The 12,070-nt window shown below is 48.5% G+C and overlaps 1 protein-coding gene across 3 annotated transcripts in view; it reads left to right on the top strand.

Moving 5' to 3' along the window:
* Positions 1–11,607, top strand: part of RGS14 (regulator of G protein signaling 14) — a 372,155-nt gene extending 360,548 nt beyond the window's left edge. For all 3 annotated transcript variants that reach the window (XM_086931804.1, XM_086931803.1, XM_086931805.1), the window contains 2 exons: positions 7,616–7,766; positions 9,536–11,607. In XM_086931804.1, coding sequence (XP_086787930.1) covers positions 7,616–7,766; positions 9,536–10,248 — 864 coding nt within the window. In that variant the 3' untranslated portion in view covers positions 10,249–11,607. The remainder of the gene's footprint in view (positions 1–7,615; positions 7,767–9,535) is intronic.
* The last annotated feature ends 463 nt before the right edge of the window (positions 11,608–12,070 follow it).

The following is a 12,070-nucleotide window of genomic DNA, read 5'->3' as shown; positions in this document are numbered from 1 at the left end:
GTAAACACATAGGCAAGCATCTCTGGGACACCCGCGTGTACTAGAAAAGGAATATTAATGACGGACAGGATTGTTTAGTACTATTATAAGTTTAATCGAGGTTCATGTGCAGAGCAGGTTGCCTTAGGCGCAAACTTCCACTCCATCACTTACTCATGCAAAAAGCCAATGCTTGTTATTTACCCGAGAATATGTCTCGAGGTATACCTGTCCACAGCTCAAGGACAGATTAGAAGTCCTACAGCCTGCGATATTAATGCATTAGAATTGTCATTACAATTGCACATTTATAACCAGGTACAAGAGCTGTTTAACTCTTTCACTGAATAGCCTGCCCTTCTAAATTACCCAAACCAGATCTTCGCTCTAAAATTTCTTGACTTTGTCTATCAGCCAATATATCAGCGTGGAGCAGTACTGATACCCTTGACAGCAAAGGAAACTAGCATTTGAGGTCGTATTTGTTGAGGTTCCTGCACTTTTTATCACAGTGTTTTTTGGTCGGTAATGTGAGTTAGGATTGTTGTGTGTGTATATATATATATATATATATATATATATATATATATATATATATATACATATCTGGAATCACAGGAAATGGTGTTCGTGTGTCGCCGAAAGGAGGTTGAGGATGTCATTGGATTTAATGATATATATATATATATATATTTCTTCCACAAAGCTGGTTCACCTTTGTTGGTATGCTTCTGTGCTCCTCATGGGTGCAAACTCCTGCGGTAGAACCACACCGCTTTAAACATCCACCAAATCCTTCAACCATTGAAAGATCTCCTCCCGTAGATTTTGCAAATTTTTCTTTTTATTTACTCATTACTTTACAAGGGAAAAGGCCACAGACCAACGTGTTTCGGTATTTCAAATACGATCACGATCAAGGTATTTGAAATACCGAAACGCGTTGGTCTGTTGCCCTTACCCTTGTAAAGTGATGAGGAAATAAAAAGGAAAAATTGCAAAATCTACGGGAGTGCGACCCGCCTCTTTCAATGGTTGAAGGATTTGGTGGATATATATATATATCTGTAGATAGATAAACCCAAGTCTAATACAAACAAACCTAGCATTCAATACACAAATTAATGGGGCAAAAGGCCATTTTATAATCTATTTGGCACATTTCATTTCTATATTAGCATATTTATGCTGTTTGATTGACTTGTAGTCATTTTATTTACTACTTTCTAATAGCAATAGGTGATTTGTTACCGTTGTTTAGAACTCCTGCAGTGAAAGGCTAGCTTAAATTGGCAACTGCTACCATATTATTCATTACTGATGAATCTAGTGTATACCTTGATGCATGCGTTAGAACTGCGTCGAGTAGTTCAGATCCCCAGCAGGTCTCTTGTCACATTTGTCCAGCCACAAGTTGATGTTGCCAGTTATAATCAGATTTTGACATTTATGGAGTGTAAATACAAGTCTGGCCTTTGTAGATCTTCCAGGATTTTGGATTTGTAGCTTGGCGGACTACAGTTACACTGTTTGTTTTATGCGTAGATCTTGTGATCAGACACTGGAAGGCAGAGGAGGATTTAACTTACTTTTCCTTCTAGGCTAGTTGTGTCATGTGGCTCAAAGCCTCCCCACTGTAATGTTCGAGGCCGCATGGAAGAGGTCTAGTCTTCCGCGCGCCAGAGGGTGTGTTTACGCGTGCGTGTGACGCTACGTGCTCGAGTATAAAATAAAGGAGGCGTGGCCGGCTAAGGCAGTCCGGACCACGCGTAAACCACAGAGCGTGTCCCGTGTGTTCTGTATGCCGCAGCGCCAGCGTCACCGTGTGCCTGCGGCCCATGAGCACTACAATGGCGATGAGGGATCGTGAACCCATGTTATGCCCCAGTACCCGCCGTGCCCCTCGAGCGCGAGTGCCAGGGCCACTGTCGGGGCCCGGAGGGCTTATACAATGAGTGTGGATCCCGCGCCAAGAGCCTTCGGACTGGCGGCGAGGCGCAGATACGCCGCCCCCACACCACGTGCCTAAAGCGTCATCACCGGGACGACAGGAGCGCTGCAGCAGTGGCCGGGAGCACATGTGAGGTCCTGAACACCCCGAGGCCTGAAAGGTCAGCGCTCCGACCGATGGGGAGACCCGAAAAGAGGGGCACACAGCCAGGCCATTACCAGGCCTGATCCAGGCAGCAGAAACCACGCGCTGAAGAAGGGAAAAGTCAGTGCCAGCACGGATAAGGCCCCTGCAGGCAGACACAGTGCCACCAACAACAAAAAATACTGTGACCACGCCCCTGCGGACAAGGCTGCCCCGCATAAGGCCACGCTCATCAAGTCACACTATTAAGGGAGACCACAGGCTGTGAGCCGAGCCCCGCGTTGCGCCCACATGGTGTCCATCCCCGCAATTGAGCCGTTTGTCGTAGACGTCGTCCCAGCGTCCCTTGCGCCTCAGTGGAAGGACTGGACAGACCGGCTGCAAATATATTTCGAGGGAGCAGGCACAGCCAGGGAACGCCGCAGAGCTTTGCTTTTGCATCTCGGTGGGAAGGATATCCACAGGATCTACAAAACCATCGTGGAGGCCACCCCAAAGACTTACCTCACGCTCCTCAATGCTCTTAACACAAACTTTGAGCCCATGGCCGGCAAAGACTATGAGAGATTAATTTTCCGTCAAGCAAGGCAAGGAGCAGAAGAGTCACTAGACACATTCCATGGTAGGCTGAAAGAACTAGCCAGCACGTGTGACTTCCGTGACGAACAAGAGGAGATACGTGGACAGATAATTCAGGGGTGCTGCTCCTCCAAGCTGAGAGTCACAATCCTACAAGAAGATGGCAAACCTCTGGCGGACATCCTCAAATTGGGGCGCTCCAAAGAACTATCGCAGGCCAGAGCCTCGCACATGGAGGCCCCTCTCCACCGACCCATTAAAGCGGAGCAGGTCAACACGGCGGAACAAGTAAACGCCGTCAAACCGAAAGTGCGCCAGTACGGCGGGAAAAAGCCGCAAGAAAAGCGCAGAGAATGTGGATACTGCGGAGGCCAGCCCCACAGCGCCCAAGACTGCCCAGCAAGAGGGAAAAGATGCAGCTCATGTGGATGGATGAACCACTTCGCAGCCGTGTGCAGATCACCAAGTCGAAGAAAGAGGCGGCCCATGCCATAGTGGAAGATCAAGACAGAGAAGATATGGACGACGACTCCGGTGACTATTCCGTCCATTACGTATTTGTCATTGACCAACCACAGCGGAAGAAACAGCATCTCCCGAAGTGTCGTATCATGATACACCAGCAAGAAGTGAGAGCCACAATTGACACAGGAGCATCCATCGAATTAATGGCAGCCAACGTGTACAACCAGCTCAGCGCCAAACCACCGCTGTGGGCGGCGAAGATCAGAGTATTCGCATATGGGCAGAAAACGTCGATTCCACTAATAAGATGTTTCCAGACCGGACTCCAGCACCAAGACCTAAAAGTCCCGATGACGGTCTATGTCACCAAAGAGGGCAGTGGCGTGCTGATCAGCGGGCAGGCCGCAGAAGAACTCAGACTGATATCATTCGCCATGGCTGTACTGACCGAAGAGCTAGACACCATATTGGAAGAGTTCGAAGACACATTCTGAGGCATTGGGTGCCTGAAAGGAAAGGAGGTGTCCCTCCACATTGATCAGTCGATCCAACTAGTAGCCTTCAGGCACAGAAGAATAGCATTCCACCTGAGGAAGACAGTGGAGGAAGAACTGGAGGCCCTTGAGCGGTAAGGCATCATCGAAAAGGTCAGCGGACCCACCCCGTAGGTATCCCCAATCGTGGTGGCACGCAAACCGAAACAGCCGGGCCAAGTCCGCATATGCGTGGACATGCGTTTACCCAATGCAGCCGTCAAAAGGGAGAGCCTTCTGACACCCACGATCGACATTTTGGGAGAGCTAAACGGAGCCCGATGGTTCTCTAAGATGGACCTCCGCTCAGGCTATCATCAGCTGCCCCTTCACCCAGATTCCCGCTACATATCTACGTTCTACACCCACGTAGGCCTCAGACGATACCAAGGTCTCAATTTTGGCATCTCCAGTGCCACTGAGGTTTTTCAGAACACCATCAGAGCGGTCTTCAGTGGGCTCCCGGGCGTCCTGAATGTCAGCGACGACCTGCTGATCTACGCCAACTCCATCGAGGAACACCATCAAAGACTACGAGGCGTGCTGCAGAGAATCAAGGATGCCGGCCTGACATTGCACTGTGAGAAGTGCCAATTTCTACAAAACAAAATCAGTTTTTTCGGCTATACCTTTTCAGATCAAGGGACAGCCCCGGATCCAGACAAAGTGAAAGATGTTCAAGATGCACCTGCCCCCTCCAACATATCCGAGATGAGGAGCTTCCTGGGCATGGTGAACTTCTGTGGGAGGTTCATGCCAGACCTATCGAACCTCACCAGGCCTCTCCGAGAACTGACCACGACCGCTACCCCTGGCAGTGGGGCGAAGAACAAGAGAAGGCATTCCGAGACACCAAAGCAGCCCTATCCGCGGACAGGACACTGTCATACTTCGACCCAGCGAAGCCCACCAACATAGCAGTTGATGCCAGCCCATATGGCCTAGGGGCCGTACTAACCCAACGTCAGGGCAATGACGAGTGGGCCCCCATCGCTTACGCCAGTCGATCCCTAACAGACACAGAGCAAAGGTACTCACAGATAGAGCGGGAGGCAATTGCGATTCACTGGGCATGCAGACACTTCCACGTCTATGTATATGGACACCCTTTTACTGTGTCGACGGATCATAAGCTCCTGATTCCCCTATTCCGGGGATCCATGTCAAAACCACCTCCAAGGATCGAAAAGTGGATCCTCCAATTGCAAGAGTACGATTATCAAGTAGAATACAGGCCAGGAGCGACAAACCCCACGGACTATCTCTCCAGGTACCCCCGCGCTGCCACCAAGGGGCAGAAGGATGACGCAGAGGAGACGGAGGAATACATAAGGGTTGTGCTGGAAAGGTCAAGACCCCTACCCATGAGCCTGGACATGATCATAGAGGCCACTCGGAATGACGAAGTGCTACAACTGGTGGCGAATGCCCTAAGATCCAACGACTGGCGACTGATCCAAGCTCCCTGAGCAAACGAACACCGCAAGCCAAGACCTCACTTGAGACACTTCTGAGAGTAAAGGAGGAACTATCTGTTGACAACCAAGGATGCCTACTGAGGGAACCGCGGATAGTGATGCCAGCAAGTCTGACCCAGCAAGCCGTGGAACTAGCTCACCAAGGACACCAGGGCATGGTTAAGACCAAGAGTAGACTCCGAGCCACGGTCTGGTTCCCCGAAATGGACACCATGGTGGAGCAGGTAGTCAAAGCATGCACATGGTGCCAAGCAGCTGGGCAACCAGAGCGTCCACCCGCGGTCATCACCGAAGATAGCCCGCGGAGACTGCGGGAGAGTGTCAGCGCTGATTTCGGGCACCTACCAGATGGGGGATACGTACTTGTCATCATTGACGACTTCACCAAGTACCCAGAAATAGAAGTTGTCGAAACCCAAACGGCCAAGGAGGTCATTGCAAAGTTCGAAAAGACGATAGCGACGCATGGCATTTTTGAGACCCTCAAAACTGACAATGGACCCCCTTTCCAGGGACAAGAGTTTGCTGAATACCTCCAAAGCCGGGGAATCCATCACCGGAAAGTAACCCCCCGCTGGCCTCAAGCCAACGGGGAGGTGGAGAGGTTCATGCGCACACTGAACAAGGTCATAAGGATAGCCCATGCCGAGGAAGCCCCCTTGGAAAGGGCAATTTACAGTTTCTTGCGAGAATATCGCCTAACCCCACACCGAACCACGGAAGCGGCGCCAGTTCCCTCTGCCCTAGGATGAGTGGTCAGGGATACCATCCCCAGTCACCCCGATTGGGCACCGAACCGGGTGGACCGGCAGGTAACTCTCTCCAACCGAGCCCGATCCAACAATTACGCCAGCTTCCGGCGCAGGGCTAAAGAATCGGAAATCCAGGAAAGGGACCGAGTGTATGTGAAGGACAGATATCCGGGAAGCAAGTTTCGACTCCCATTTGAGCCCAGGCAGTGGACTGTTGTGCGCCGTTCTGGCACCATGGTGACCGCCCAACGGGGACCTGAAACGGTCCCCCGCAATGTGTCCTTCTTCAAAAAGGCTCACCCCGACACCATGTGTCCTCAAGAACTGGAGCGGGAAGAAGAGACCTCGAGCCAGCCAGAAGGACCGGACGGACCCGAGGGCGCTGATCAAGATGTCCAGAGTGAGAGCGCGGAGGTGAGTCCCTCGACATCCGGGACCCCCAGAATCAACACCCCCGATCTCCGGACAATTACCGAGACGCCTGAGCTTCCCCACAGGGAACCCCACTGAGAGCCCCCGCCAGAGGAGAAGCAGCGGGGTACAGTCTGCGGAGGAATCCAGCTCCATCCTCCCAGCTAGCGGACTTTGCGTGGGTTGATCCCGAACAACTTACCCTTCGGACTGGTAACCGGCCGCATGGCCCTGTTTTCATTTACTGAGACTTAAGAGTATTTTGTGTTGATGTTTTGTTGATCAAATAAAGGTTAGAAGGAATGTAATGTTCGAGGCCGCATGTAAGCGGTCTAGTCTTCCGCGCGCCAGAGGGTGCGTTTACGCGTGCGTGTGATGCTACGCGCTCGAGTATGAAATAAAGGAGGCGTGGCTGGCTAAGGCAGTCCGGACCACGCGTAAACCACAAAGCGTGTCCCGTGTGTTCTGTATGCCGCAGCGCCAGCGTCACCATGCGCCTGCGGCCCAAGAGCACTACACCCACTAACCTTCTGTCATCTTTATTTTTGTAGAATCTTATACATTGAGATTGTGCAGTAAGAATGAAAAAGCATTTCCCTGATTGGCATGGGGCCACTTTTAGTTTCACTGTGATATCACTGTCGCGGGCAGGGAGTGCTGATGGTACCAATGTCAGTGACAGCTCTATTTCCTGTAATGCCCCTTTGCAGAGTGATGTCACTCACAACCTTCTCCGATTGCTCATTGATGTCCTGCACCGTTTCCAAGACACAGGTTGACAAAGACAGCATCAGCAGAGGTAGGACACTTGCTTCACAAATAATTAGTTCCTGGCAATTTGGAGAAAGAAACACTTTTCTGACTTGTTAGGTTGTGGGGACAGACATGACAGACACATCATTAGTCTCTTGCAGTGGACTAGCCTCTCCTCTGGTGGATACTTTGCAGCCCACCCATTTTTGAGACACATAGCTCCCCCTCCACATAGTAAAGCCTGTGTTTCTTCCTGTGGCGAAGCTAGTGCACCTTCGTGTGTTGGAGCCAGTGAACCATTCCCTTGCACATCTTTCTATAGAGAAACCTTTGCACCTTCTTATGGTGACCCTGTGAATCCCATTCTTGCTGTGGCTTGCACATCTTCAATAGTGGGGACTCAGGACCCTTCCCATGGTGAAGCATTTGTACTGTTAGCCTGATTAGGTATTTTAAACCCTTCTAGTGGAGTTGTGTGTCTGCCTTACATAGTCTAGTTTCTTACCTTCTGCAAAGATGACCTATCCTATATTTAAAGCTGAACAATATCTATCTTGTCTCTGGAAACAGGGCACCTCTTCTCCTATGACTGTTGGCTCGAAGCATCAATCTTCATCGGCACCAGTGAACGAGAGGTCGGGGAATGCCTCACCTGTTACCCGGCACCGAGATTCCCCTGCTGCAAAGAATCCTTTAAATCGGCGCACATATGATATTGAAGGTCAGTATTATCTTCGCACCGTATTCTGGGGACTCCCAATATGAGGTATCTGTGCCCCATCCAAACCACAATTTCAGCTGTGTAATACCGCGACCATCATCACTTGAGTCATTTTCAGCAGAGCCCTGTCCACATCTTTGTTTGAAGCTGCCCCATATATATCCAAGATCCTTGAAATTCTGGCTCAGCAGTGTCAGACTCACACCCAAATCAAATGGAGAGCAGTGCTTAGCAGTATCCCATACATACTTTAAACACTCATTGGGGGATCCACAGTGCCCATTCCATATATCGTGGGATAGCAGTGTTAAATCCATATCTGATCCGTACCTCTATTGGTGTCAGGAGACACCAGTGTCCCGTTCATATCTCAGTCCTTGAGGGCCAAGTGTCGGCAGTTCCCTGATCATACCTTATCAGCCAAGAGCCTTCCTAATCTTTTGGGTCAGATGAACCCTTCCCAATCCCCTCTACCTAGGAATTGAGGATAAATGGACCCCATTCATATCAGGGTTTAGCAGTGACCATCCATGCTTTACCCTCTTGTGGATGGGGGTGAACAGTGACCATTTCGTTCCTTATAGGACCAGCAGTTTCCTAGCCTCAGTTCATTATTTTTGGCATCTGAGGTTAGTACTGTCACATCAAGTCATCATCCTCTTGGGTTTAGGAGGTCTGCCATGTCCCATTCATGCCTCATACTTTTGTTGCTCAGGATTCCCCAGTGATGACGCATTTGGGGAGTTGAGAGACCAGCCCCGTTAGACACTCGGCTCAGTGTCTTAGAGTGAGGGTTCTACATGCCCCACCTGTCCCTTGGTCCCAATGATCATCAGCGTCCCAGGTTTCATGATATCTGAAGAGTCACTTGTGCAATGTAGAGGGGAGAAGGCAGGCATGTGAGATGTATTTAAAATTATCTTAAATGAAATATCTTCTCCTCTATTGCTTGTCTGCACAGGATATTGGTTACCACTTGTCTCTTCTGGGTAGCTGGATATGTGGTGTCTCTTTCTTTCTTCTGATCCTCTCTAAGCCATTGGCTCCATCCTGAAGTCTGTGGGAAGGACATCAGAGTCCTTAAGGAAGCTGTTGGGAGGGCGAGTTGGGTCACTATATCATGGTTGAAATACCTTCCTATCGCACTATCAAGTACACAATATCCACTACCACAATATTGTCAAGGTTAGAAGATGTTGAAATTAGAAAAGTACATGTATACTTCTCTCTACATACTTACCTTTATGATCTAGTGCTGCATCACAATCTCACAAAAAGATGTTAAACTAAGACTTGAAACCTCATGTTAACCAAACACGAGTGACTTCACAGGAGAGGAATGACCTTGCGAAATCATTGATGTTAGTAGTGTGTTTTTGCATTTAGAGCAAGGTGCACTTGTGTGATGACATAAGTGACCTAATGGGGCTATCTGATCTTGTGTTGGAACAACTGTATTGGGATGTCACTGTACTTGGATTATTGTATTTTGTTATGTAGAGCAGCAAACAGAAAGTATCACATGAGTGCAATTGGTATGTGTGCATATCAGTGGAATAGGAATGCCGCAATGGGTCTTTATGGGGGGGGGGGGGGGGGTCCAAACTGTGTTTACTCGGATTTATTACAAGAAGAATATTTGTGTGTTCTCTAAATAAAAATGTTTAACTGCCCCAATGTGCAGTTATTGCAGGCAGAGGGTAGCCTCACAGTGTTGCAGTTATCAAGCTGTCTGTATTAATGCTCTTGTCCCTCTTTACTTCACATAGGGTTGGTGGAGCTGCTGAACCGAGTGCAGGGCTGTCGAGCTGATGACCAGCGAGGCCTCCTCTGTAAGAAAGACCTGGTTCTCCCAGACTTCCTGCAGCTTCCTCCAAAGGACGAGGGGGATCCTCAGGGCCACAGCCCAGGGGCTACTGACACAGACTCCATTTTTGAGGGCTCGGGAGTAAGGACATCCGATTTAAGAAGCAGACCTGAAGATTCCTCACCAAGGGTAACTGGTCTGGACTGTAACCCTAACAGCCCAAGGACAACCAATTCCGACTGTGATCTTGATGAGCCAGGGTCAATGACAGCAAATGTGGACTGCAGTCCAGATCTCAGTGCATCACATTGTACTACGGTGTGTTTGGATCCAGAAGGCTCTGGGATACTGTCTGCTAGCCTACACTGTAAGCACAAGAGCACGGACCATAAGATCTCAGATGTGAAGCTTGAATCGGAGAGTTCAGGGTCTAATGCAATTGGGTCTGATAGCAGGCAAGCACTTGTAAATCAGGAATTGCTCCGAGTGAATGTGCCCTGCCATGGGTGTGCCCTGCCTAATGTAAACCATGAATGCACAGCCCAAAGAAAATGTGACATGGGGTCTTCCTTGCAGACACAGCCAGCAGATGGACCTCTACCTGGCCTGAAGGGGAATTCTCTAAGTAAAGCCTCCCAATCTCAGGAGCCCAATCCTGATCAACGTGCATCCTGAAGACACCAAGGAAATGTTACTTTTAAAATTTGGCTTTTGAGAACGACCTTGGCGTGGGTAATGTCAACAGACAGAGGAACTAAGATACAGATACTGGGACACCCCCTGCAGAACGATAGAGACAGCAAAGAACTGCTAGAGCCCATAGGCGTGCATCATCTGCCATGTACAGTTCTCTGATATCCTTGCTCTGCGTTGAGAGAGTGGTGGTAACGCCTGATACAGCCTAAGAATTGCTCTTCATTGACTAGTGTGTGATCCTTATGGGGTAGTGTTTACCCTCTTATTTTGATATCTCTGATAGCCAAGATGGATACATTTTCACACTCTGGACAAGATGGAGAACAGAAACTTGGAAGCCTGTCTTCTCTGGTTTTGCTGATTTAATTAAAGCCCTGATGTCGGTTGTGTTCTTAGCCCATCAAGCCAGTGTGACAATGGAGATTCCTCAAAAAGATACATGAGCTGTGTTTTTGTGACATGTATTCGGCAGGTGTGGGCTCCAGCTGCTACCTAGACACAGATCAAGCCTTTTAAGCGAATAGGCAATGAGAGTAGTAGATACTCGCACAGTAATGATACCCCTCAGCCATCAGCAGCCACACGGAAATTGCTGCATGTCTATGGAGAAATGCATGACAATTGCTCCTCTGAGCTGCTGGTCTCCTACATTTTTATGTTTGTGCAAGTGATCATATTTATTTTAATAGACGTCAGTAGTGTTCAGTCAATTGTGCGTTTAATTTGTGTTACTTTAAGTTTAGAGACTAGTTCGATGTCACAAAGCTTGGAGTACTTGGTAAAGCCCCTCTGGCAGGGAAAGGAAACTTCGCTGCCAGCTTTGGGAGAAGGGAGGGTGCTCATGTCTAACTAATCCTCTTATCGGTGAGACTGGGCCAAAACTCGCCAATAAGAAGCAGGGACTATCTCACACTTGCACAACTCGTAGTAAATAGAGAAGAAGTTGCTCGTGGTGAGAAGGCAATGGCTTCAAAATGTTCTGTTTGGCCTATAAGAAAAGTACAGCACACCTTAAAGATTTCTTGGTACTGGTGTGGACCTTATAGATACCTTCACACAAGTGTATGTTGGTGTTTCAGGAAGTGCCGAGAGTTCAAAATAAAACAACCTTTTACAATCCCTTTGACAATGGAAGAGATCGCTTAACTGGCCCAGAGGTATGCTGAAAAAATGGTATCCTGGTACTTGTTGTCAGACATGAACACATGCCGCAGGGCGTCAAAATGGGCCATTCAAAAATATGTGAAATTGCATAAAATTTGTAAAATGATTTAATTGAATTCTATGTAGCTATACGTTCAATAAAGTGTTTTTGTGATTACTTTCTTAACTTTTAAAGTGAATAGAAAAGCGTATCTCTGTCATGTTAGTTCTTGCACTTCCGAAGTGAGATGGATTTTACACTGTGTACAGTTTATAGTGAATGCCTATGAATAAGATATTTTTTCCCTGGAACCTTTTTCTAATTAAATTCGACTGAATCCCAATCTTCTGCAAAGGTGTCCCACTATTGCTATACAATGTGCGTGAGGCACAAAGCAGCAGGAGTAGAACATGGAGGCTCAGCTAGTAAGTTCAGTAGAAGACTTTAGACATACTATAATTGAAAAGGTGACTCCAAGTGTCAGGTCATCAGGGACATTCCACCTATTTTCAAGTTTCAAAGCAGCTCCCCTTCAAAAGAGGTGCTGTGGATGCTCCAAGTGATCATGCCACAGCCAAAGGACCTTGGACTCCAAGACATACATACCCTGGACCAGCCGGTAAATATAAAGAACACACCTGTAAGAGTACTTAGGCA

This window comes from Lissotriton vulgaris, chromosome 7 (assembly GCF_964263255.1).
Source record: "Lissotriton vulgaris chromosome 7, aLisVul1.2, whole genome shotgun sequence".
NCBI lineage: Eukaryota > Metazoa > Chordata > Amphibia > Caudata > Salamandridae > Lissotriton > Lissotriton vulgaris.
The sequence above is the reverse complement of the archived record's forward strand: the minus strand, read 5'-3'. Positions and strand labels throughout refer to the sequence as shown.